The sequence below is a fragment of the Aptenodytes forsteri genome, unplaced genomic scaffold, assembly GCF_000699145.1.
Source record: "Aptenodytes forsteri isolate BGI_AS27 unplaced genomic scaffold, ASM69914v1 Scaffold290, whole genome shotgun sequence".
Classification (NCBI taxonomy): Eukaryota; Metazoa; Chordata; class Aves; order Sphenisciformes; family Spheniscidae; genus Aptenodytes; species Aptenodytes forsteri.
In genome coordinates, this window is record NW_008795244.1 from 235,308 (window position 1) to 262,808 (window position 27,501).

The 27,501-nt window shown below is 49.5% G+C and overlaps 1 protein-coding gene across 1 annotated transcript; it reads left to right on the forward strand.

Moving 5' to 3' along the window:
- The first annotated feature begins 2,430 nt into the window (after nucleotides 1–2,430).
- AK4 (adenylate kinase 4) lies at nucleotides 2,431–12,756 on the forward strand. Its single transcript, XM_019471908.1, has 5 exons — nucleotides 2,431–2,605; nucleotides 5,420–5,539; nucleotides 8,004–8,176; nucleotides 8,522–8,640; nucleotides 9,995–12,756. The coding sequence occupies exons 1-5, from the start codon at nucleotides 2,431–2,433 to the stop codon at nucleotides 10,107–10,109; spliced, it is 702 nt and encodes a 233-aa protein (XP_019327453.1). The 3' UTR covers nucleotides 10,110–12,756.
- The last annotated feature ends 14,745 nt before the right edge of the window (nucleotides 12,757–27,501 follow it).

Below are 27,501 nucleotides of genomic sequence, written 5' to 3' on the forward strand. Positions count from 1 at the left end.
CAAGGTCTAAACAAGTGGCTTTCCTGGATTTTATATTTCAGTTCATACTCTTGCTGTAGAGCTTCTCTGGGGACACTGGAGAAGGAAGAAGGGGCTGTGAACAGAGTTAGCTGAAGGTATTTCCCAAAGTGCATCGGGTAAATTCAGTTTCCCAAAGGAAACAACACTGAGAAATGTGGATAAAATTACTCAGAAGTAAATCAGCCTTAGTTTGGTACAGCTGGCATGATGTTCAGGTCCCACCTTTGACTCAGCCTCTAGTTACAGCTCTCAGTAAGCTGCAGCTGTTTGCTTTTTTTTTTTTGCTATCTGCTTTGGACAAGCTGTTACACGATGGCGCTATGGTGTGCCAGCTCCGGGGGAAACTAGGTGGAAGTAGACTCTCCTCCCGAGTTTATCATCTGCGCCACTGGCTTTGCATTTTAGGGGGACTGCAGCCCTTCGATACAAACAGCTGCATTACAGAATCGTTGTCCCAAAGGGACCCATCAGTCCCGTGTTTATAGAGTAATCTTGGTCCAAGGATGGCAGGCAGGCGTCAATGCACAGGGGATTTTCCTGCTTGCCGTTGCAAGATGTAAAGTAGCCATGGCTGTGGGGTTCAGGCTCGGGCGGCATGGAGGACTCCAGCCGCCGGAGGAAGCCCGAGCTGCCCGGAGTGGAGGGCGTGCCTGGCTTGCCACCGGTGTTGGCAATCTTGGGAAACCAGGACTTTGCTTTGCAGCTGAGCGAAGCAGCTGAACGCATGGCTGCTGCTGAAGTGTTTGAAGTTTTGCTACAGCGACCCTATGAGTACATCCGCTACTGCACAATTGTCTGTTAATTAGTGTCTTGCTTAGTGAGTGGCTGCTCTGGTGTAGGAAGGGGCCTCTTTAAGATCTTGGAAGACTTAGGAACTGTGTTTTTGGTGCTCAGCAGGGGTGATGGAGGGTGGTGATCAAATTCCTTGGCCCGTACTTGCCCCGATACCCAGGTTGTCTCTGGTGTTGGCAGCATCCCGGGGTCTTAGCAGGACCCAGCAGTTAATTTGCAATACAACTTAATTTCTTTTCCCAGTGGCTTTGACTGAGGGTCTGCATCCCCCCAGGGACACGTGGGTCTTGTGTCTATCCCACCACTCCCTTTAATGTGCTTCGTTGGAGGCAGAAGTGGCTCCTGTCCCCTCCTCATGACGGATTGATTTCATTTGCTAGCGTCGACCAAAGTGAGCACAAAAAAAAGGCCAAAGAGGTTGTGGGCTGTGCATTCATCAAAAAGGTGAAGTTAAAAACACCTGCCTGTTGAAGCTGAGCCCAGGAGATGCAACCTGCCAGCCCTTTGGTTTTCCATAGGGTCAGTGCTATATCTTTATGTGCAGGAGCAGCCGCGAAGCTCTGGCTGTGGCAGTTTGCCCCAGTGCTGGCTGCCGCCCCGCAGATGGACCCCGCTGTCCATCCAGCAAGCAGGTCATGGCCCGAATTTGGGGCCACACCAGGCTCCAGTTCCCCAAAGTGACGTCCTGCCAGTGGGGATGGGGTGGGAGCAAGGGCCCTGGATGCAGCATCCGCATCGGGAAAGAGGTCCCGGGGTCCCAAAACCGGGGTGACATCTGGCCCTGGCTGGCTGAGGTTGTTGCAACTTAACTGCACTGGTGTGCAGGCGGCTCTGCGGTCGGTGCCCTGTTAACCACCTGGGGTTTCTCCTCTCCGTTAACTCCAGATTGCATTGCTGTAGCCTAAATAAAAAAATCATTTAGAAGGTTGAGCCATGGGGCAGAAAGTCCAGGGTTGTCGAGCAGGGTCTGGAGGTTGCCAAGCGCTGTGTTTGGGAACAGCCTCTCCTCCAGCCCGTCCTGCCTCATCCTGGGTGGCTGTTTTGTCAGTCGTGGCCTCAGGGGCAAGAGATGTCCCTCAGGGCTGTAACTTGGTGTTGCTTTGATAAGGAGGGATGGCTGCAGATCTGGGTCACATCAGGGAAGCCACAGAGAGCCTGAAATCCTGTGTGTTAAAGGGTGGATTAAACTCACGGTCATTAGATTAATGGGATTAAGCCTGTGAGTCAAGAGGCTGTTTTGCACAGAGCTCAGCACTGCCAGGGGCACGCGCTGGCCCAGCTCAGGCAGCACGAGTAGTGGCTAAGGAGCCCCTTGCTACCTGGAGTAACTGCAGAGCAATGCTTGCAACCCCTCTCTGCACCCGGCCATAGCAATGGGGATTTTGGTGCTTGCGTAGGTGCTGTGCAGTGCAGTAGGGGTGAGCCCCCGCTCCTCACGCGGGAGGACCGGGATCTGCAGGGAGCTGCTGGGCAGGGACCGGCATCTTCCACCCTGCTCGGGAAGGACTGCCCAAACCCTGCTCCCCTTTGGCTTGCGGCTGGGGAGTGTGTCACCAAGGAGGCTTGCATGGAGCACGTTGGGCTCTGGGGCTGACGGCTGGTGTGGCTGGGAAGAGGATGGCAAATGTGAAAATTGGAGATAAAGGCTGCCTTGAAGAAATGCCGTGGCAGCAGGGCTGTGCTGCAGGGATTATGCACTCCCTGGTGTTGGGGGGCCAGGGGACCGAGCAGCTCTGCAGGTCCTTCATGCAAAATATGTGCCCATTCCTCCTTGGCAAGAGGAGGGGTGGTGGTGCTGCATGTGCTTTGGAGGAGGCTGAGCAGGGAGGGAGAGGCTGGAGGGGCTTCAGTAGCTGTCTGGAAGCAGTCAGCACCCTGTGCTGGTGCATGGACCCCTGTAGTAGTGCATTCCCCCCATGCCAGTGCATGACCCCTGTGCTGGTGTCTGCCCCCCATGTTGCTGTGTGCACCACATGCCCGTGTGTGCACCCACATGCTGGTGTATGCCCCCCTGTGCCAGTGCATGCCCCCCACGCTGGTGTGTCTCCTTGGCACGCACAGGCAGGCACGGAAGAGCAGCTTCCCCGGCAGCAGGAGTCGTCCATCGCGGAGCAGTGGAGAGCTGTCCACCCATACCGGGGGCGTGGGAAAACTGCAGCCTCTGTGATGCAGAGCTGTGGGCCTCTGCTGTATTTCCAGACTTCACAGCTGTGGCTCGGTGTTTTTTGGTTTGCAGCACCAGACCCAGCTCCAGCAGCCCTGCTGAGCAGCAGCCGGTCCCTTGGATGGCCAGCTCTCCTTGGGGCAACAGCGGGACCTTCTGCTGCAGCTCCAGCCTGTGCGGCCACCGTGCTGTGCCCTGGGAACAACTCTGCCCTGCTGGCAAGTGCGTTCCCTGCAAGCCTGTGGCAGTGTGCAGGCCATGTGAATAAATATTAAAAAATGTAGGTGGATGTGATAATATTTATGCCCTAGCAGGTCTCCATGCTGGCTGCATAAGACATCATGTATTATTTCCATCCCCGTGTCCTTTGCTTCCTCAAGCAGGAGAGCTGCCAGCAGTGCTGGCGACGTATGGGCAGTGACAAAAAACTTGTCACTGAAAAAAGGTATTTTCTTCTCGCTGCGCCTGGCAGCCACCGTGGCTCTGAGCAAAAAGCTGCTCAGCAGGGTGAGCTGAAATGCCTTTATGGAGCGGAGGGAGGGGGACACTTCTTGGTGCTGTCCCCGCAGTGACTCAGCCCTGCAGGCTGGTGAGTCAGCGCCCGCTGCCTGCCCAGTTTCCGAGACTGGCAGCCCCGACCTGCCCCGCTTTCCTGCCAAGCATCATCCCCAGACCATTTCGGGAGCCTGCAAGGTTTCCTGTGCATGCCCCAGCCCCACGCTCCCAGGGGAATCTGTGCAGATTGCGTCAGGCTCCCCCGTTAGATCAGATGAAGTCTCTCCAGGAACTGTGTATCTTGCAAAAAACCCCCTCCTGCAGCTCAGGAATTCAGCCCGTGGCCAGGTGCACATGCATGCCTGGTCTGACATCTTGCTGCAGTCTGGAAAACCAGAGCCTGCCTCCAAATGCAGGATCCTGTGGGTTTTTTTAGAGAGGACTCACACTTTGGGAGGGCTAAAATGTGCTGTCCTCAGCAAAAATCTTGCAAAAATTGATTGCAAAATTGTTCATTTCTGGTGACAAATGCTGTTTCAGCTGCTGTCAGAAGAGAGCAGAAGAGGTGTTGATTGGGTCCTGGTCCAAGAGGAAAAGGCCGGACCTCTTCTGGTGGCAGGATCAGGACTTGTCACATGCAATGGCAAAGAATATTTGCATTTTCCAAACAGTTTCTTTGTGTCTCCGAGTGGCTAAAAGAAAATCGCAAGCAAATTGTAATGTAAGAAGCAACTGAATTTATTGCATCTCTCCTTGAAATAACATCTGCTGTACCCCAGCTGCAATATAAATATAAGCAGAATAAACCCTTATTACATTGGCTGCTGGCAGCGGCTGCCTGGGTGATGCCAAGCTGCCATGAAGGTGGATCCAGACACTGTTACCTGTGCAAAAACTACCACTGGCTGCTCCTCCAGTGCTGTCGGCTCCAGCTGAGTGATGCGGGGGAGACCCAGGCAGGAGCCTGGTAAGGTATATTTACCTTGCAGTTACACTGCAATTATGTTCTCAAGGATTTGATCTTGGAAATAATCTTCTTATCTGAGCGTATCTTAAGTTGAGGCTCTGAAGTCTTAAAACCGTTTGGATGGGAAGCCGTCCTCTGCTTTCAGCAGCAATTTAACAAACTCTTTGAGGTTTGGGTTTCGCATGAGCTTGCTGGTGATGCCTGTTTACTGCTGCATTTCGCACGTGAAATGGTGAATTTGCACCTCTTCAGATTGTTTATAAATGATGACGCCAGGTTTTCCTGATGATGGTTGTACATGGAAACTTTGTGCCTATGAGCTAAATGCTGCCAGATCTGCAAGCATTGCTCATATGCATCATTTGTCCTCATGGCTTTACTGGAAACCTCCTCCAAGGCACAAGAATTTGCAGCTGTGGCTCTGCGTATAGGAATAGGCGTTATTGGCATCCTGTATTTGGCACTGACATTGCTTTAAAGCAAGCAGTGAGCCAGGCAGCGGGATGTTGGCCAGATCTGCGGTCTGGGATGGGGTGACCATCCCGCCGTTGGAGGTATGCGGAGGTTGGCTGCATCCCTTGCAGCTGATCCAGTGTCTTCGTGACATTTAATATCCATGCCAGTGTCACCCGTAACCACACCGGTGCCTTCTCCAAAACCAAAGGAGCTTTGTGCGTAGCACACGGTGTGCATGGCCGGTGTGGCAGGGATGGCGCTGGTGCCCCTTGCCACTGTCAGCTGGCTCACAGGGCTGCGAGGGCTTGCCTGGTGTTCCTGCTCTCAGGTATTTCAGGCATTTGCATTTCTACACCAAAAGGACCACGTGGCCCCCAGCTATCAGGAGCAGCAGCTGTGAGCAGAGGGATGCTGCCGAAAGGCTCCTGGATGAGTGATTTGGGAGGACAGGCAGAATTTGAGGGGGGAGCGATATTTTTAAGTGGAAATGTCATGCTTTTTTTTTTTTTTATTCTCTTGAACAGAAGTTGGCGTCTTGGCAAAGCAGTACCTTGAGCGAGGCCTTCTGGTGCCGGACCATGTCATCACACGCGTGATGATGACAGAGCTGGAGAAGCGGCAAGAGCAGCACTGGCTGCTGGATGGTGAGTGCGCTGCTGGCATCCCCTCTGGACAGGCAAGTCCCAGCCCCCTTTAAAACATTATTTTGCTGTTAATGGTTTCGCAGCACCAGGAAAGACAAAAAACAGAAGGTGCCTTTACCGGTCCTGCCGGCCATAGGAGGAGAGGCAGGAGCCAACCTGCTGGCAGAGACATCTGCCTGCGGGTGTTTCTTCCCTCTGCCCTGAGCAGCAGCACGTGCGTGTCCAGCTGAGCCCTTGGCACGCATCGGAGAAAGGGAAAGGCAGGGAAAGGAGATGGGTGTTTCATAAAACGGAGCCAGTGAGCAGAGCAGGGCTGGAGGCAAGCCAAGAAAAACCTCTTACCGCCTCTGTAGGTGTGCAAAGGAGCTACTCATCCCAAGCCCGAAAGCCACCTGAGGTGCGGGTGGAGAAGACACTGAGAGCAAACCAGCAAGGCAGGCAGTGAGAGGAGCAGCAGAGGGTTCGCCAAGAGCTCCTGCAGCCCTCGGTGGAGAAACTGCATGCCAGCAGCTGTAGTGCATCGCTGCTTGTGGCCTGAGAGCTGGCAAGTGCCAATGGAAGCTCTAGAAATCGCTTTGGGGCTTGGTTAGGGGATGGGACAGGGCTCAGTGGGTCGCACTTACCTGCGGTGTTGGGCACAAGCAAGTGTGACATGTGGTGACGAGTGGCCATGGCTGTTATAGGGGGAGAAACCCTCCCTTGCCAATCTGCTGAAGCTCTTTGAAAGAGTCAGTGAATACATAGATAAGACTGAGCCAGTTGATTTCTAACAGACTTGGGCTTTCGGAGAGCTCTCAGGCTCCTGATAGGGAAAATACAAAATAGTTTACAACTAAAATAAGTCTGCAGTTTAGTGCCATGGACTGGAGGGCTGGTGGAGCCAGGCTTCTTCCCCACGTGGCCCTGGGTGGCCCCAGCGGAGGGGTGGCTTGTGCTGGGGCTTGGGGTCTGGCCGAGCTCTTCTCACCCCAGCGGGCACCGGGGATCTGGAGGCATTGGCACCAGGGGTCTGGCAGTGTCACCCCACTGGGCTCACAGGGAGGATGTCAGAGACTTCAAGCCCTGTAGGTTCATGCTGCCTTGAAGATGCCTGTGAATCCCCACTATTAAAATTTCATTATTCTTACCGTAATGCCACTTAATTCATCTGGGAACATGGTGATTAACAAATATTACAGCAACAAGCACTGCGTAAACAAGTACATATTTCGTTGTATTAGAACTCTGGCGTTTCAACACATTCAGGGGGGTTTGCATCGACACGCTCAGATCCGGGTTCTTGCAGCTCGGGATGTTGATTTATCGTGGTATGACCCCCAGCAGCCTGGCCCGGGGACCAGCTCCTGTTTCGTCACAGCTTTGCATCCAGAGGTCCCACTGAGGGTGCCACAAGGGTGAAGCAATTCTGGCCATGGGCTGGTAACGAGGATTTCAGGAACCACCTGCTTTATGTGCTGACCTCCACTCACACCAAGACGTTTGAGGGACGGGCTGCCCCTGAAGCTAAAATCTGAATGCAGGCAGCAGCGATGCTGGCAGCCCTGTGCTGTCACGTTCTTCATCCTAATTTTGGGGGAACTCATCTGCCTGAGGGCGCGAGCGGTAGGTGCAGTCAGAGCCCCACTCCAGCAGTACTGTGACAAGGAGCGTATTTATTTCAAGTGGTCCATTTGATAACATAAATAACAGATTGACTTTACTTGGTAAGACAGACTAAATGTATTCTTTCTCATAATGGCCGATTCATTCTCTGTGCCGATGTCCTGACAAGCTCTCGGCTAATAATACTCTGCTTGGGAAAAGCCTGGGAGGTCTTTTAGAGGGTTTTATGGAAGTAAAAAAAGGTTAAAAAAATGAAAAAAGGGTGTTGTCAGCAGAGAAAACTGGAGAGGGGACCAGCTTGGAGTCACCCCTGGTTGCAGTCTGGTGGTAAGAGCGGATGCTCCCAACCGCTCGCTGGCTTTTCCAAACAAAAGGTACCGCCCGGTACCTTCGGAGGACAAGGGTTTCAGAGAGCTGGGTGATGGTTGTACAAACCATTTTATCACAATATTCTTGATGTCCTCCATGTAAACCAGCGGTGTGTTACTCATCTATGCACAGCGTTTTGTTTCTTTCAGGTTTTTCTTTGTAATTCCAGCATTTATCCCTGTTTTGTTGTTGCCTGTGCCCTCTTACTTGCCTCCAGCTCTTGTGCAGGGACACCAGCCCTGCACCAGACAGGACTTTGCAGGAAAACATGAGCCCACGGCGACCTGTGTGATGTATTTTGGGAGTCGGTGCTGTAGGAGCTATTTTTTATTGTAGCCATATGGTGGATGCCTGTCTTTCACACCGCTTGTGCTATAGTGAGGAGCCACGGTGGTTTTGCAGCTCCGGGGCTGTGTGGCGGGTGGTTTTGCCTCCATCACTGCTGCTTTCCTGGCTCTCATGACAGCCCCTTTCTGTTGTGGTGCCTGCACAGGTTTCCCTCGGACGCTGGGGCAAGCCGAGGCACTGGACAGGATCTGCGAGCTGGACCTGGTGATCAGTTTGAACATACCCTTCGAGACGCTGAAGGATCGCCTGAGTGCCCGCTGGGTCCACCCGGCCAGCGGGAGGGTGTACAACATGGACTTCAACCCCCCCCATGTCCAGGTAAGAGCCCGTCGCATTGCGGTGGTGGCAGCTGGGAGCAATTTACAGAAGGAAAAGATCAGAGAAGCCTTTCTCTGCGTGAGCTAAGATCATAAAAAAGCATTGGGGAAGAAATCCCAGATAGTAAGCACTGAGCACCGGAGGGCTTTGCCCTTGGGAGCCAGCCTGAAGGAGTTGTGCTAAATGTTAATTAGGAAAATGAGATTTATGTTAAATGCCATCCGAGGATGCTCGATCAATGCAGAGCAGGATGAGGCATTTGGCAGTGGTTGCGTGGCAGGGAGCTGTAGCGTGGGCGATGGGGCCGGTGGCTGCATCCCCTTGATGGTGTTTGCCTTCCTGCAGGGCGTCGATGACCTGACGGGCGAGGCGCTGGTCCAGCGCGAGGACGACAAACCCGAGGCTGTTGCTGCCAGGCTCAGAAAATACAAAGATGCCGCAAAGCCAGTAATAGAGTTGTACAAGTGAGTTGGACCATGCGAATAAATCATGGCCTGCCCATAAAAACAGGCACAAGTGCCGTTTCCACCAGCCAATCCCATGCCCCCATCCCGACAGCCCAAGGAGCCCCGGCATGGCCCCTGACAGATTTTGGGTGGCAGATCACTGCACTCAGCGGCACAAAGCCCAGCCCTTCATTGCAGCCAAGCCCTGGCCCTGTTTGGAGGGAGGAGGCTGATGTAGAGAAATTCACAGCTCCTGTTTGTCTTGCTGGGCTCCACAAACAGCTTTGCCGGTGCTGGCGATGGGAGGGATTTTTTGGTTGCAGTAGAAGGCACTTGCAAATCCCTTCTGCCTCCCAGCTCTGCTGCGCAGGGTGGAAGCCTATTTGCTTTGCAGAGGTGCTGCTCATCAGCGCTACGAAACCCAACCAGTTAAGAGCTTTAGCTTCCTTTTGGGTGAGTGTCCTCCAGCACAAGAGATGGAGAAGCTCTGAGATGCCTCAGACCCTGCCCTGCCCACGCAGAGCTGTCGCTGAGCAAGCCGAGGGTCTGCGGGTGGGTGGGGATGGTGATGTTGCAGAGAGCAGCTCCCTTCCTGCACGCACCTGCGAGCTGCTTTCTACCCTGCTTCAAACCAACCCGTTTGCCCTGTGCTGTGCAGATCCAGGGCAGCACGTGCTGTGCAGTCACCCTGCAAAAAATCAGTCCAGGGCTCCGAGGCATTTAGGGTACAGGGAGATTGGCAAGAGGGCAGGAGAAGGGTGAGGCCCCGGGGCTGGCTCAGATGTGTCTGCTGTGAGCACAGACATGTTTCAGGGCTCATCCCTTCTGCACTGCTGGTAGTTTGGGGCAGTCATCCCCTGGCTGAGTTGGGAATAGACGGATTGCCGTAGGGTGGCAATCCACTGCTGAAAGGGAATGAGCACCCAAGAGCGTTTTTAAAAGCAGAAGTGGTCCATGGGGGGCCAAAAGCGCCCTTGCAGGGGAGGGGGAAGAATTGGGGCCCTGAATTTCCCACTCGCTTACGCACATGAATAAATCCTGCTGATTTATGTCTATAAAGCACTTCAGAGAACGAGTGGTCTTTAGGGGGATGAGGATGAGCTCTCCTCCTGAGTACTATGTGGTTATCCGTGGTTATCTGGGATTGGCTCATCCATGTGCAAGTGCAGCTGGGCTCCTCCCAGCAAACGCTGCGGACAGGAGCAGCCACTGCTTGTCCCCTTTATCCCCCTCCTCTTGCCCAAAAAGCCGTTGGTGAGCTTCCAGCCTGGCCGGGCTGTCTCCTGCTGACGGCCAACCTGACTGCAAATGCCCCTGTCCTCAGGACTGCAAATACCCCTGGTACTGACTTCTCCTTCCATCTCTCTTCCAGGAGCAGGGGCATCCTTCACTCCTTCTCGGGGACAGAGACCAACAAGATCTGGCCATATGTGTACACCCTGCTTTCCAGCAAGATCCCACCCATTCTCTCAGACGAAGAGAACTAAACAGGTTGTGCCAAGGACCAAGAGTTAACGCCATCATGGATTTGGTTTCTCTGCGCCGTGCTGGGGCTGTGCTCAGATTAGGTGATCGTGCGGTATCTAAAGTCCCTTCCCCGGGTGTATTGGACGACATTGGTGGATACATGGTTATAGCCAGTATCGGGGCAAAAGGATCTTTGCTTATAAGGTCAAGTCTGCTAGAATAAGGGTTTTTTTCTCCTTTGAGGCTATAAAGTATTCCTGCCTACGGTCCAAGTACACACAGAGATCAGTGATGCAAACCTGGGTAATGATCATGTGAGGTTTACACAGCTTGCCATGACGTCCCTGCCACCCCCACACAAACCTCAGTCTCAGAGCCTATAATGTGCCATACCGTTGCTCCACAGTACCGTTTACCGCAGATTATTCTCTAGGTTGTTTTTTTTTAATATAAATTATTCTCTATTAAATTTATTTCTCAGAGAAATAAGGCTCTAAAAAGCAAGACTTAGCCCAGTGGGAATTGCTGAGCAACATGGAAAACATTTACACTACAAAGCTCAGAAACACGAAGATCACATTTCCAGTATTAATACACACACAAGAGGGAAAACATTGGAGGTAAAACACACACTTGTGCTTCTTCCATGGAGAGAGATGAAAGCCCTGTTATAAAAAGCTGCTGTACAGTCTAGTTTTCATGAGATGCTGTGACACTGAGCAGGATCTGTGCTGGGGATGAGTTGCACTCCTTTGTGCTTACCTTGTTTATAGCTTTTAATACTCCGAGATACGGTCATGTTATGAGTTTCTCCCAAAGATTTATTTTAATGTGTGCTTCAGTTTTGGGGAGAAATCGAGTCATTCCATCTTCTGTGCTGCCTTTGTCCCTGAGGTCCCCTGGAGATGAGGTGTTCCCTAAGTGGTACCTGCTGTGGCTGCAGCATCTCCAACAGGAGCGGCTCCCTCCCCACGAACCCCCGGAGGGGTGAGAGCCTTCCCTTCCCCAGGACGCGTGCAGGGGCTGCCAAGGGCCGTGCCCAGGCATTTCCCCAAGATTTACAGCATCATCTGAGCATGTCGCTCCTCTTCTCGCGTGCAGCTTTGCGGCCAGGTGGAGTGGCTTTTCTCAACTGGAAGTACTGTAACCCTCTTTGGTGGTAGGATGCAGTACCTAAGCCATGGGGATGTTCTTTTTGTCTCCTCGAGTTGCCTTATTTTATAGAATATATATTTAAGAAAAAAGCAAGATGTGTATTTTTAAAGGTTTAAAAAAAAACCCGCTGAATTTTAGCATCGACTTTTGGGAACTCTGCACAAAGCTGCTTGCGTTTGCAGAGCATGCTGCAGTCTGCCATGGGTGGCTCAGCAGGGAGGCAGAAAAGCTGTCACTCCCCTACACCCATTTGATTAATTAGAGCAGCCTGGGCAAGTTTCTGTTGCTGAAATGTCGCTGTTTTTATTTCTGCTTGGAGAGTGGCCCTGCAGCAGGGGAGGGGGAGCTGACTGGCTTTTTTAGGGATGCACGGGCTCCATGTGCAAAACTTCAGCACGTCCCAGGACTCTTTTATCCCTGCTGAGCCACCTGCATCTGCATGCTATCAGAGGAGCCCCTGATGTTTGCTCTCTCAGTCGGAGGCAGCTTTGCCCTGGCACTCCTCTGATAATGGAGCCAGAAGCCATCGGGCATCTGCCGAGCAGGATCTCTGCCCAAGTGCTGCCTGCTCGTCGCCTGCCTGCCGGTGAAAACGATGATGCAGTGGCAGCAGGGGAGGGCTCCGCATCCCACTCTGGATGGGAATTTCCTAGGTGGGAGTGGAGGGACCGTCGGGTTTCACTGCTGTCCTTGGGGGCCTCTCCAGGTCCCTGGAGCTCCCGGGCTGGGAGGATGCAAATCTTCCACCCTGCAATGAAATCCTATTTAAGAAAGATTTTAGATTTTCCCATGACCCTTGGACGAAAGTCTGGGCTGTTTTTAAACACAAATCTAGGAACAGCCAGAATGTGTATGCTGTTTTCTTTCTAAGAGTGTTGGGCAGGAGGGGAGGAGATGATGGGGGGGAGGGTTTAGGCTATAAAAGCAGCCTGGCCGCGGTGGGCGGCTCTGCCGGGGCCGAGTGCCGGGCAGGGGGGCTGCTCCCTGCTTTCCCTTGCCTAGCTCTAGTGTCTCATCCTTCCCTGCTGCAAAATGCCTCCTGCAGTGAGGCTTGCCCCGTGCAGCGCCCAGCGGCAGGACAGGGCTTGCAGATGTCTTTGCCCCGGGAGAGCTGCCCGAGTGCTTGTTTTAAAGGCTTTGAGCCCCATAGTAGATGTAGAAATCTCGTGACTGTGCATGCGTTGAGCCCTCAGGATAGATTTTTCTACAAGAGTTGTCATATGGTGCATTTTCATAGACCAAATACCGGCAGAGGTGAGGTCCTGGAGCGACGTGTCCCTCGCCTTTCGTCCCTGCCGTGCTCCCCTTTGGTACTTTACTGTGAATCTCACACCTTTTCTAAAGCGACAGCAATTTTGTACCGACCCAAAATACTGTGTGGTGGGAGGAGGGTCTCCCCGCGCATGGGGCACCACTGGCATGTCACACCAAGTTTTCTTCCTGGAGTTTCTTCCCGGTGAATTGCTGCAGCTGTGTTACTGCTCAAAAGATGTAAATAAATTTTTTCTCCTGCTTATCCCTGTGCTGGCAGTGTCTGTGTGTGAGTTGTACCTCATCTCTGCTGAAAGCCGAGCTCTGCACGAGCCCTTGCCCTGCGCCGAGGCTGCGGGACATGCCTGCAGGTAGCAGGTCATTTTGACCTGGGGTTTCTTTGTAGGAGCCGAGGAGGAGGAGAAGGAGGAGGGGGGGGGAAGAAGAGGAGTCAGACCATCCCCACTTGAACACAGGAGAAAATCCCTCAGCAAAGGGGGTCCCCCAGGTTTTGGGCTTGGGCACAATACTGCTGTTTGGATCCTGTCTTACAGCCAATTCCTTTATTTCATATAATCCAAAATATTGGTTAAAAAGCCAGTTCTGACAGTGTGGATGAAGCCAGTTGCTCCTGCCCTCCCGTCCTTGTTGCACGTAAAGTGGTTTTTATTTTCCTATTTAACTTCCCCCAGTAAATGTAATGGAGAGCATTAGGCACAGCAAGGCTCTGGCTATTGCTCGTGCCCTGTGTAATCTATTACGTGCATTCTGGTAGAGGGAATTAAAAGCCGTAAGCTGAAGTGCCTTTGCCCATCACTACCAGCTTGCAGATCCAATAATTTTTTGCTTTTTTCTTTAATTCCCAAATAGCAGCTTCGGGGCCCTCGGGGCCCTATTTGGCATAAGCAAAGACTCTGAAATTAGGGAGAAATTAAAAAAAGGGTGATAAGCAGTGAAACTGCTGCCGGGAGGTGAGAAAGCAGAGGCATGGCAGTGGGTTGGCCTTGGCACCCACAGGTGAAGGAGCTGAACCCAGCGGGAGGGATGCGGGTGATGCCGGGGTTCAGGGTCCTGGCAATTGGGAGGCAGAGAAGGGATGTATTGCCTCCGTGCAGCTCCGTCTGAGGGTGAAAGGGCAGATAAATACAAGGAGGAAAAACAGCTACGTAAGCTAGAAAATGAACTCAGTCTAAAAACAAAAGTTAGAGTTTGGAGGTCAAAAAGTAAAGGAATATGAGAGAAGTGCCAAAATCAAGCTGAGACCAAAGCCTTGGCTTTCCCCAAGTGCTGTCAGGGGAGCTGGGGTGGCACAAGGGTCGGTGTCCCCGTCCCTACAGCCTGACCCACAGCACACGCTGGGGTGCCTCTGGCTGCCTCAAGCAGGGGGGCTTCTCCCCAGCTGCAGGGGACATGAACCCAAACCCTGCATGGCCGGGGATGCAAACAAAGCACCCTGGCACCTGCAAAGCAGCGTATCCCTGCAGGGCTGCTAAATATTTCTTTGCATTTCAGAACAACACTGAAAGCATTAAAATTCCCACCTTTCTCTTATATTTGTATATATTTGTGCAATACCAATCCCTTCATGTAAGGTTTGTATTTGCTTTCTGCACTCCATGCTGCTTATTTACAGCCCAGTTATTTTAACTTGTCCTTTCGCATATCTGCCCCTGGGGACCTGTGCGTTGAACTCCTCCATCATTTCCCCATCAGTCATTACACCGCTCTGCTTCCCCTGGGCGTTGTGCGGGGAGATTAAAGCTTCTGGGATGCTCTGATACGGTGGGGATAGGGGATACCCAAGGAAGATAACTGGAATTACAGGTGACTGCTTGGAAGAAATGACAGTGATAGCTGGTAACGCCGTTGCATCTGTAGTTATGCTGTGATAAAGATTTGGGGGCAATTAATAGTGTGTTTATAGCATCAGCTAGCGCTAGCCTGCCGGGGTACCCAGGGAAGTGCCCCAGGTGAGCCTCGACCAGCACGCCACCCTGTTCCCAGCTCTGCAAAGCTTTGACACGCCGCATCCCCGTTGAGTCTGTCCAAAGGAATTAACCTGCTCCAAAAAGAAAAAAATCGGGGGGGGGGGGGGGGGGGAGATTGCTTAGGTTTGCACTTGATGGATCAGACCTGCAGACTCCTGATCCCACTCCATGCCACATTTTAGAAGATGTGATATGTCTGCCTCCATCCTCATCTTTTCCTGAGTCTCTGTAATCCCAAATATAACCCGGCAGGGCCCAGAGCAGCGTGCAGTTCCCAGTCAGCAGCGTCCCAGCCCGTGGCTGTTGCCCCGTGACCCGGGACTGTTGCTGAATGACGAGTCGAAAGCCGGCGTGCGGGAGCGCAGCCGGGCTCCCCGCCGCTCTGCCGCAGGAGCCGGGAGAGGAGGATGCACGCATCTGAAAAGCAAGGTAAGGAAAGCTTAGCCATGAGTGGGGTGCGATGGAAGAAGAGCGAGACGGTGCACAATCAAATATGGGATGTTGTTTACAGCAGATTTGTGCTGAGTAATCATTGGGAAGGCACGCTCGGATCCTGCAGCTCAGGATAAAGCAAAAAATCCTGCTTTAAAGCCTGGTTATATAATAGGTTTGAGGGAAGATATTGCACTGAAAACTGCTCCTCTTGGCAGTGTAGCACATATTGCTGTCTGAGGGCAAGTTAAGGTGCTGAAATTCAGCTATGTGTACATGGGCATATAGCATTTAATAACGTCAGGCTGCCTCCTGCTCTGGATACCTCGATAACTCCATGCAGAACATGAGCATCTCTTCTTGTACCCCAAAATAGGTGTTTGTGTATTTTAGGACTGTGAAAGCTATTTGGGCATATTAACTTCAATGAAGAAAAACAAAGTGATTTTTAGATTTCAAATAATAATTGTAGCTTATATCTGAACATAGCTGTACTTCCTACAGGAAGGGTAATTGGGTGTGTATGTGAGTATATAAATGCTGCTATGGAATACTGATATCCAGCCTTTTGCAGTGCATCCACTGTGAAGCTGACCTTCAAACCTCCCCATTTTATTATGCCAAGACAAACACAGAGCTTCATTCCCTTTAAAAACCCTACTTTGGGCCAGAAAAGATTAAAAAAAAATATAGCTAAATGCATACACCATTGCATTTGCCTTCAGTCTTGCTGAGGCAGCCCCAGGCAGGTGCTCCGGGAGGGGACGGCAGGGACGGGGCGGCCGTCAGGGCTGCCTGCTCCCCATGGCACTGCTGCTTCAGGTAGGTGTTTATCCCCCTCAGCATCACCTTGGGAGCGCTGCGACTTTAAATCAGGAAGTATACAATGTCTTGCTGATGTCTTTGTGGCTGTTGTTACTATAGTCTTATTTTGGATAATGCCAAGGAGAGGAGGAGGAGGAAAGAGAGGAGGAGGAGGACAGAGAGGAGGAGGAGGAGGACAGAGAGGAGGAGGAGGAGGACAGAGAGGAGGAGGAGGAGGACAGAGAGGAGGAGGAGGACAGAGAGGAGGAGGAGGACAGAGAGGAGGAGGAGGACAGAGAGGAGGAGGAGGAAAGAGAGGAGGAGGAGGACAGAGAGGAGGAGGAGGAAAGAGAGGAGGAGGAGGAAAGAGAGGAGGAGGAGGAGGAGGACAGAGAGGAGGAGGAGGACAGAGAGGAGGAGGAGGAAAGAGAGGAGGAGGAGGACAGAGAGGAGGAGGAGGACAGAGAGGAGGAGGAGGAGGAGGACAGAGAGGAGGAGGAGGAAAGAGAGGAGGAGGAGGAAAGAGAGGAGGAGGAGGAAAGAGAGGAGGAGGAGGAAAGAGAGGAGGAGGAGGGGGAGGAGGGCGAGGAGAGGAGGGCGAGGAATATTTTGGACAGGCCCCCAGGTCTGCAAACTACAGACTTTATTCACCTTCTGCATTTGGACTAGGGCCTCCATCTTCTGATATCCCTTCAACTGTGGATTTCTCTTAGTCATAGCCTTCCCCGAGGAAAAAAAAAAAAAAATCAGCGTACCAAGTGATTCAGATGGCACAGGCAGCATGAAGGCAACCCAGGCTGCACTATATTTAGCTGGCTGTGACACAGCCGGCTTGTTTATGGTCCCAGAAACGCTCCCAGCCGATAGATGCAGTATTTCCAAGCGGACGCAGCCTTTAAGGAGGAACCGCATTTTGTCCTTGAGCACCAGGTTTTTCCTGCACGCTGCCGGCAGCGTAAGTGCCGATGTTTAATTGCTGACCCAACTAATCCACCACGGATGGCTTTGCCCTGCTGCAGATTAATCCCAGGGCCTCCCGCTGCACCCGCCACGGTGCTTTGCATGAGTCCTCAAAGCTGGATTTTTGGGCAGGATTTGCTAAAATCCATCCTGCTTTGCTGCAAAAATATGGTGGCAGCCTGGGGGCTGTGTGGAAAAGGGAATTGCTGGACCGTAGTGGTGGAGAGTTTGGTACCCAGATGTGCCGCTCAGGTTTTGGGATCAAAATTGGGCTATCAGGGCTCGTGGGCTTGGTGCCAACACTGCGGGGTCGTGTTTTACCGCACCCCCAGCTCTGCTCAGGTGCCTGAAATTCACCTTGCAAAGGGAATTAGCATCACCAGCCTGCGAGGGATGTAGCAAAGAACCTAACCTAAGCATCTATAATGAATGGCTGGACCCAAAGGGGTGGCTGCTCCCCTCCCGAGATGCTCTGGAGATGGGGAGATGTCTGAAACCGCTGTGGAGCTGCTCACAGGGGTCTGATCTTTGCTGGGTCTGTGGCGTCCTGCAGCACTCAGATTTGGAGAAGAAAAACCTCTGGCTGTAGGGAACACTGTCTGGAAATCCCAGCTGTGGCTGTACTGGACTGAGATACTGTAATTTCCATCCACTGTAAAAATCAGGTTATAGATGCTTTTTCAGGGGTGGATAAAGCAGCTGTGGGAACCTCTCAACATTAAAATGCTATAAATATTACTTTTTATTATTTTTACTAAATTATAAATAATATTTTATGAACTCTTACAGTAGTTTACATGACAATACTGTATGAGGCCCTGTTTTGATAGGCACTGTATACAATATATAGAATTCTTTCTCCTGAATAAGTTCTTGTTTTCAGTAACCAGAAATAATAAGGATGGGAAACGGTATCATTTACATCCCTGAATCATGGCTGGGAGGCAGAGAGATGGAGAAATGGGATGTGCAGAACAAAATCATGCAGGGAGACTGAGGTGAAGGCCAGGATTTTCTCCAAATCCTCTGAAATGGGGTTTTTGCTGTGCAGGAAACTAGTGAAGTTTATTCCCTTCCTCAGACCATGTTTTGAAGCAGAAAAAAATGACCCAAACACTTGAATTCCTTTTCCAAGTAATAATTTTCACAGAAAACTTTACAGAAAGAGCAATTTGCTTTCTAGCTAGCAAAGGTTTCTCTGCAATACGTCTGTGCACAGGTCTCTGCCCTGGTGCGGGGGCACTTGTCAAGGCACTGTGGGGTAGGATGCAGGCAGGCTTACTGGCTCTGCACACATTTACTCCTGGCATTAATTTTCCACCCCAACAGATTTTTTAAGGTGTTTAAGCTGAAACACATCCACACAAAACCTCCAGCCTGGGAACCACACGGCATAATTATTTTAAAGCCACGTGGTATAGACTAGGCCCTACAATATTACTTTCTGAGTTAACATATGTGATGATAAATTCTCTCCTGCCTTAAATGGTATTGAAAACCGCAGCTGGATCTGGGTGGAGCCGTGAGTTTCCCCCAGCTCCACCACCTGCCCCTCGCTCAGGGCTGTTTGCAGCCTAGGGGAGAGCATCCTGTGGCACGGAGCAGCTCTCACCGAACTCTTACAGCAGCACAGGAGGCATCACTGGGAGAGGAAGATCGCTTTGAATCCTTTCTGCTGAGTCAAGCATGCTTCACCTGGATGCTCACGAAGCTTTTCTATTGCTTGGCGTCTTGAAGGCATCCCAGCGATGCATTCCCAGACAGGTGACTAAGCTGTGGGATCCACAAGAGGCTGATTCAGTTAGTGTGGTAGGAATTAGCAAGTGGGATTTGTTACCTTTCATGGTGTGAATGGGTCACGAGGAGAAGGCTGAGGGCATTCATACCTAGCCCTACTCCCTGACTTGCTTAAAGAGGCCGTAATGTCACTGAGGACCAGACTTCTGGCTCCTTTACCACTGAAGTTACAGCCTGCATCCAAAGTCATGATGATCCACTGCAAGCTATTCCCATGCCAATGCAACTGGGTGTCTCTCCCGTTGAATTACATCCAAGCTATTCTTCCAAAACTGCAAAGCACCCTGCGGATTGAAAACAGCATCGTGGGAGAGAGCATACGCAGCCTTGTAGTGTCTGCTTGAGTATTACTTTGGAATGATGAGCAGTTATAAATCTGAACTCAAACTGCCTCAGTTAGGTGGGATGCAGGACCTGTAAGTCAGTAGATACTGTGAGATGAGACAGACACCATTTTTTAATGTTTTATATAGCAGCCAGAACAACAAAGCTCTAATAATATAATTTTTCCTATTAGTATTAGATAAAAAATATGCTACCAAAATCTGTAAGAAGGTAGAACCACTTTAATGGGGATGTGATGGGTTTCTGGCAAACCTTCCTGTGCTATTGGACCCGCCTGTATCTTCCTACCCTTCGTCAGCCGGACCTCACTTGCTTACATATCTATCCAAAAGAAACCATCATTTTGAAGCTTGTAGTGAGGATACTTGTCCCCTGGCCTGTTCTCCCAAAGGAAACCTTCATCCTATACATCCTAAAATGAAGTAGCGATGGGAGTGGGCGAAGTGTGCAACAGCCATCGGCATGGGCTGGCAGTGCCACCTGTAATTTCCCTTCTGTTTTCGTGGAAAGACTCATTGCATTGAGGGGTCCTTGATTGGAGCTACCTGAGAGCAATGACCTGACTATTTTCATTATATTATTTGCTGACCCTGAGCATTAGCAGCAGTAGCTGAAGTTACCCCGTGATGACTCACTTGTAAAAACAAGGAGAAAAATTATACCACCAGTCATTTTCCAATGCAAGCAATAACCTGCTGAAAAGAAATTCAAAATTACACTTTGGACTTTTTCTATGTGTTTAAAAAAGCAAAGATCTGGGCATTATATTGTTTTAAATGCAAGTGCTAATGCAAGCTGCAGCTATGCATTCTAAGTGCATGAGCTGAGTAATTCAGCTTTGTAACTCGTTGCAAGTTGCAAGCAGCCAGGTTTAATATAAAGCTGAGATTTTTCCGAGGTACCAACTATGGGCCCACCTCTGTCTTGGTTAATGAATGTAGAACTTCTCTTGTTGCTAATGGAAATGTTTGTGTGTTTCTGAACTTGTGCCTTTCATTCTAACGGGGATTACACATACACATATTTTGCAGGCTCGCAAACAGGCTTTAGGAGCGCTACGCCCAGATTTTTCTTGGTATTTAGCCACTTACCTCACAGTGAATGGGAAATGATGAACGAACAGTAGTTAGGTAGCAAAATATCTGATTTTTACTTAAATACCTGATTTTGACCTGAGGAATTGTATGAACGGCTGTACAGCCTCCAATTTTGCAACAGTTTGCAGGCTGGGGACCTCCTGAGCGAACAGCGATACACTCCTATTTAATGGCCCCTTCTAGATTTGTTTTTCCCATACATTTTTCCACTCTCTTTGTGAAGCATGTACATTTTTAGCATCTACAACAGCCTTTGGCAAGCAGCTCCACGGCTCGACGCTGCTGAGGAGCCAGTCAAATCCTTCAATACTCAGAAACAAAGTCTTGCGCTGAAACGAGTAAGTTATGTATCATCCCTGACAGCACTTTAACAAGACTAAAAGGCAAGAAATAAAAAATACACAGACACAGCAATACGCTTAATGGTGTGTGCTATCACAGAGAGGAAAGGATGGGTAAGAAGATAATAAGAGAGTCAAAAACTAGTTGCATCCTAAGTCATTGGAAAACAAAATAATGATAAGCAGCCGTGCAGGCTCACTGGTGTGTCCCAATTGATTTGACAGATAAGCAAGGCAAGCACAACCTTGCTGAGGTTCCTGATAGCGTGCGGTGAAACTGACCCTCTCAAAATCCCCATATGCTCTCAGGATAATTATACTCAAGTTTTGGTACTATGACCAAAAGGAACGCTTTTGTGGGAGTGGTTGCGATGCTTTCTCTGCCATCAGCGTTCTTGGCAACAAGGCTTTCCTTCTACAGATGCTTGCATAAGCACCGTGAACACCTCTGAAATGAAATTACAGTTGTTGCTTGACAAATGCTCGTGAATATGTTCTTCAGTGTCCATCCACTGAAGAACACATCCACTGGAGCTTCAGCTGCTGAAGCTCCAGCTGTCAGCAAGGCACTGAGTTAGATTTCACTGCAGCAAAGGCTCAAGGCTTCCTCTGATGAAGGAAACAAAAGTTTAATTGAGTCTAACAATTAAAAACAACTTAAGCTTTCTCAGGACCACGTTTGCTTTTCATTAGAGGTGAACAAGACAGGAACAACCAGTTTGGAAGTTCCTCAATATCGGGGGGGGGTTAACAAAGGATTAGATCATTTGATCCCCCTCTCTCCGCCTGGATCCCCATAAACCAGCCTATTTGCCCGTGGCACGCCGTATCCCACACCGGTAACATACGCTATACTGCCCTGCGTAGCCACCGCTCATAGGCAGGCTGTGACAGCTCCTTACTTCTCCAGCAAACCCAGGCATGGCCATTCCCACGTACAGAGAAAGGAACCACATGGCCATCCTTGACTCTGGTCCAAATACCACTTATTTATCCTCAGCACAAGTCTGGATACTGCTCTGAAATCATATTTCTGGCTGTGTACCGAGAGCCTATACCCATTTTGCTATCATGTGCCCATTCCCAGAGTAGTGCATGGGAATCGATGCTTCTGGCCAGCCCATGGCACTGTCCAAGTAATGAATGAAGCCTCCAGATGAGAGGGCAAGAAGTGTCATCCTTGCTGTGCAGGTCACATACTCCCAAAGTCATTTGGGAGCTTGACCCACATCTCGTCTGAACATGGAAATGTGAAGAGCTTATTCTACAGGAGTAGGAATTGCAATGGGATGGCTCCTGGGGTTTTATTTTGTCAGCTATCGCCACTGCTATGACAATGAACTGTCAGGAAAGAAACCCTTATGCATCCTCCTTGATTGCCTCAATACATTCAGAGCCTGCAAGAGTGGAGGCTGGTGCCTATAGATAAAACATAAGAGTGATGGGAAGGCTCCTGCTAGAGAGAGGGAGGGTCTGGCTAACACTATAACAGGGTAGGACTCAGTTCAAGGCAGTCCCAGACTGAGGATCTGACTATTTTTAGAGAAAATTATTGTTTAGAAGACACTGTTTTTTCTAAGTTGGCCTCACTGATGAGTTGTAACGTAAATCCTTTGGCTGTATATGTAAAAGTTTATTCATTGCCTCTTGTAAAGGTTGAGACTGATTTGACAATTGCTGTTTTGATGGGAAGACAGGAGGAGGTATTTTGGTTCTGGTTTTCTTAGGACAAGAAGTAAAGCAAAAAGGGTGATATCACATAGCCTCCTGATGACCTTAGTTAGCTGTTGTGATTCCTGAACTGGTGTCTTTTAAAAAAAAACAACAAAAAAACTATGACCCTCTTCTGAGGTGGATTGTTTTTGGTTCTCACCATAGCTTTGCTTTTGTTCCTCACCACACTAAGCCTTCATCGGGAGGGAAATGCAATACTCTAAGGTGACAAGAACCAGGTGAGTTGAATGGAGAGCAGCAGATGCAATCAAGAGGTAACACTTTCTTGAAGCTAATTCAAAAGATGGTTTATGGCTTAAGTTTTAAGATCTTTGGTTTATGTTTGAACACACCAGGCCAAAAATAAAATAGAAAAATTAAGGTATTCTTTATCTGTGTCAGTAATGACCCAAAATGCAGTGGCATTATTTCTTACAGTTCATCTGCGCTGATGGTAACTGGGGCGGTCCTAGCCCAGACAAGGAGCTTGCTGGCTGTAATCAATTCAATCAGGTTTGCTTAACTGGGGTTAAAAAAGTGGCTCTTATTTAAAGTGTTAGCAGCTGTGGAGGCCTTGAGCATCCTGGGGGTGGAGATGCTGGTGTCAGTGTTCCCTGGGGAGGGAGGAAGGGTGGGCTGAAAGGACAGACCCTTCTTCCAAGAGTACAGGGAGTGGGTACTTGCCAGAATAAAATTTCTATGGGGCAGGTCCAGGAGGAAAGGCCCAACAGAAAAATGTGGTGATGCTCTTGCTTTCCTGCTGGAAGAGTGGTGTAGGCACTAGGGTCAAAGCTGGCCCCTGCGGAGCACGTTCTTCCCTACCTGGTGGGGCTGAGCTGCTGTGAGCAGGGTTGTGACCCCATGGCTCAGCGTGGTGGCTGGGGAAGGGGTAGGGTTTAGGTTTGGTCTGTGTTTTTAGCAGGATGTGGGGCTTCTGGGGGGTAAATGTGATGTTGAGATAGACACAGTTGTCAGTCCTGTCAGTTCTACACCCAGTTAGATTTTAGGGCAGGAATGATGCCTTCGCTACACCAAATTTTTGATGACTAACTAGATTAAGTGTCAAAATCTCAAGCAATACCTTGCTACCTAATGTGTACCCCAAAGGCTGTGCTGTAGGTCTGGGTACTAAACAAATACAAAAAGGTTGTTATTTTTTCAGACCATCAAAGGTTTATCGAACTGCTTCAATTTATACATGTGCTTAAGCCTCCTTCTGCTGGCAGGATGGCTCATAGCACAGCTCAAATCAGTGTGCGACAGGGTGGGTTACTGGGTGGCTGAAGGGTTCTCCAGAACGTAACTGTGGCTGAATGCCATGGGTGCTCCTTGCAAGCTTTCAAGGAAGGTAAGCAGAGTTAAAGAGCTTGTGCTGGTCTTTTTTTGAAAGCCCATTTTATAGAGTACTTGTTATAGGAATGTTGAAGGTAGCCTAAATTCGGGAGTCTGTGAACTAAGGTTATTTGATTAGGATTTGAGTGCTTTGAAGAGGGAAAAGGCAAAAATGTTAATTCTTTAGAGTATGTTTTGATGGCCCAGTGTCCCACTGCAAGAAACAAGGTGCATGTAAGTGTGAGGAGACAGGCAAGAGGAAAGAAATTACTATAGCTTGGACTGCAGAGAGAAGGAGCTGCCCCATGCAGCAGTATGAACAGTAAGAAAATGGAAATATGAAATCTGCTTGAGAAATATGAAAACTGATTGAGCAAGCCTTATTTTTCTTAATAACACATGCATCTTTTTCAGGCAGTGGTAGCAGTCCATATCATACAGCATAGCTGGTACTTCCCATATAGTTACCTATGTATGTACACCTGGGTTTGGACTTCTTGCAGAAACACTTTGTGCAGGGAGAGTTCTTTGTTCACAGTGGAGTAACTTTGGAAAAAATGTTTAGTATACTGAGTTTTAAAGGTGTTGCTCCAGATATTAAATTAATTTTCAAGCTGTATTTGTAATTCTCACAACACTCCACAGTTTGAATGCTCTTCTACTCACGAAGAGTTAAGAGTATAATATTTCACCTTAATGGTTCATCTAGTTGGAAGAGAGGTGGAAAAAATGAAATTGCACCTCAGTATGGTTGGTGCTTGATTACAGCTATGAAAAGAGACTTTACCCAGGAGAGGCTGCAACCCAGACAGAGTTAGAAGCTGGCAAATCAATTGACTTTTCCAAGGTCAGTAATGGGAAGAGAGTTTGTATCTCTTGAGTCTTGAGCAACATACAATCCTCCTTAGCATGTCATTAACATCCCCCACAGCCTTAACGGCACCTGCCAGCCTTGCCGTTCAAACAGAATACAAACATCTATATTATTTTGTAGTATCATTAGCCACCACTCAATAAATCTTCAAGGATGTTAAGGAATTTTTCTAAGTAGCTGTTTCCCTAGATCCTTCTTCTTTACTCTCATTTTGGAAAGTCATGTGCAATTTAACATGTTATTTGATTTTTGGGTTTTTGTATATAGCATTCTTTATACTGTAGACCTCCAAAAGAGAGAAATCATGTGGCCCTTCATTAACTCCTTTCATTAGCCCAACTTAAAGGGAGAACTGGGGGAGAGGTGAATATTACTTTATATGTTCTCTTCAGCTAAACTTCCCACAGGGCTGGAAAATGCATGGATAAGTGCAGCTTCAACTGAATCCCACACAACATGCTTCCCTAATCCCATCTCTTTGTATTTGTAGCAATGGTAATTACAAGCAAGGATGGGACTTTGAAATCTGTTTCCTCCTCCCTCTTCTGCCCCGAGATCCCCTGGAGACGCTGCATTGTCCCTACTCCCTGCCTGCCCTGATGCTTTGCAGAACCCTCTTTGTCCAGGCTGGAGCTTTGGGCTACGGTGGTGATTCCCCTTTGGGACTCCTTGGAGGGAAAGCAAGCTATGATCCCCCAAACTCTGGGACAAATGTGGAAAGAAATGAATTAATAACGGACTCAACAAGGAGAAGCAATTTTTTTTTTCTTTCTAAGTATGACTGTACTCTGCCTGCTGCAGACACAACAGCAGCATCAACACTGGGTAGGAACTCTACAACTACCTGAAAGGCGGTTGTAGCAAGGGGGGTGTCAGTCCCTTCTCCCAAGTAACAAGTGATAGGACAAGAGGAAACAGCCTCAAGTTGTGCCAGGGGAGGTTTAGATTGGGGATTAGGAAAAATTTTTTCACTGAAAGGGCTGTCAAGCATTGGAACAGGCTGCCCAGGGAAGTGGTTGAGTCACCATCCCTGGAGATATTTAAAAGACGTGTAGATGTGGCACTTAGGGACATGGTTTAGCGGTGGACTTGGCAGTGTTAGGTTTACGGTTGGATTCGATGATCTTAAAGGTCTTTTCCAATCTAAATGATTCTATGATTCTAGGAAATGTTGAGCCAAAGACGTGCTGTGAGGCTCCAGTGGGCAGCAGCAATGAGACTGTGGCTGCGGAAGTATAAATTCTGGACCTGCTCCGGTACTCGGAGAAGGGCGAGCTATACTTCCTGCTGCAGTGATCCTCTCCTCTTGCTTGTCCCCTTTTTCCATGAGAACATTTTCAGCAGGGCTTTCCTTTCACTGCCTAATGCAGACAGACCCTTGCTGCTCACCGGTGAGAGAGAGGACTTCTGGATTTAGGTTATGAAGTTTTGTCTAAGCTGAGCTTCTTGAATTGTTGGATAAAGGCAGCAGAGCAGGCTAGAGACCACAGGTGACAGTTCAAGACAGGGGATAGGATGCGTACGGCATTGTGTTGTGCCAGGTTCCCCAGCTTGTTCCCTCTAACAGGCTGCAGTTGCCTCCAGTGCGAGCACGCTTGAGTATTCATGGAAATGTTACATAGCCTTAATGTGCCCCCTTCACCTGAGAGCCTGGTTTTTCGTGTTTGGGCTGTTAGCTGAGCAAGCAAAATAAATGAAAATCCACTTTGACACACACCCCCCAGATTTCCCATTTTTATCCTAGAGCACAGGAATTGTTGTATCCTAGGTTGACTAGGAGAGACTAACAGATGTGATCCCTAGTAAAAATACCTGCACTTTTATTTTTTCGTTACTAAGTTGCTGCATATGGGTGCCAAGAGGGAGGGGGCCCCATTCCTACTGGCAAGCATTGCAATCTGTGTATTGGTCCGTACAGGCCGATGTATTAAGAGCCCAGCAATGAGAGGGTAGAAAATACACAATTCTAACTTTGAGTTCAAGCTGTTACTGCTGCTAACTGTGAACAGTTTACATCGGGTTAGTTCATTTTAGTTTTCTGCTTGTAAATCTGCTTGGATTTTTCTGAGAAAATTCTGGGTCACAGATGTACCTTGTCTGCACTGTAATATAAAATTGCAGGAGTTACATAAACAATAGCACATGACAAAGTAAGGCTGTACCAAATGCCCACTGCCCTGGGGTGTTAAGCAGGAAAGTTTCAGCCAAGTATCAGTAATATTTCAAGTTCTGGTTATCACTACAGAACTGCTTATTGATGTTATTGCTTTAGAAGCAAACCCACACTATTTTTCTAAGCAGAGTACTTTGTGTCCTTTTTGCAAGAGATTGAAGGCATACTCGTGTCTGGATGCTACGACTTCTTTTTGCCTTTGTTTTTCCTTAAATTAAAAAGAAATCCATTTAGAAGAGTTTAATAGTGGTCATTTCCTTTGGAACATCCCTCAGTTCCTCTGCTCCATGTGAAATGAAATTACAATTTACTAGCCATGGCTGCAAAATGCGTCAGGCGAGGTATGGCTAATCAGTTGTTCAAGGACACACTTTGTGTTGGTCTAAAGTCTGTTTACATGTGAACAGCTAAAAACAGACTGGCGAGACCTAACAACAAAAATGGCTTAGCAATCGGTGGTAGCGCTTCTTCAGCTGGGAGCCACCGGTTTTAACCCAGCAGTTGCACAGGCAGGGGCTTGGGATGCCGATGCATCCCACGGTGCTTGCCGTCACACAGTGCTGTGGATCGGGACCCCTCCAGTTACTTGCCCGCAGACAGACGCGGTGTTACGCTGAACCAGAGATGCTCTTTAGGTTTTTGGAGGCTCAGTGCAGAACTGCTGTGCCATCCCTCCTCCTTTAGACTGCAGAATTGGCTGTGTCAGCCCATAACTCGGTGACCTTGGCCCGTTCCCAAGGAACGCACCTTTCACTGGCGTGACAGAAAGATCTTAATGTTGATGGCTATTTTGAGAACCTCTTCACGCCAGCTGTACAGCCTAACCCTCCGAGCTGAAGGACCTCTTTTGCGAGAGGGATGTGTTTGCCAGAATGCGTGAATAATAGCCCAGGAGAAGAAAATGGTGTAGATCCAGCACTTTTCGCTAACTAATCGCTCGCAGCAGCCGACTGTCGGGGAGACCCTCCCCTGCCGAAACCGCTCTGACCGCTATCGCTCCGCTCCGTGGCCGCTGCAGCGCTTCCAGCACCTTGTCGCCTAATTTATTTGAAGATGCTTCTACCGGGGGCCTGAAATCTACCCAGCTGGGGCGTTTGGGCTGCGGCCTCCGCGATTGCTTCCGGGCCCCGGAGGGGCGGGAGGGGGCGGC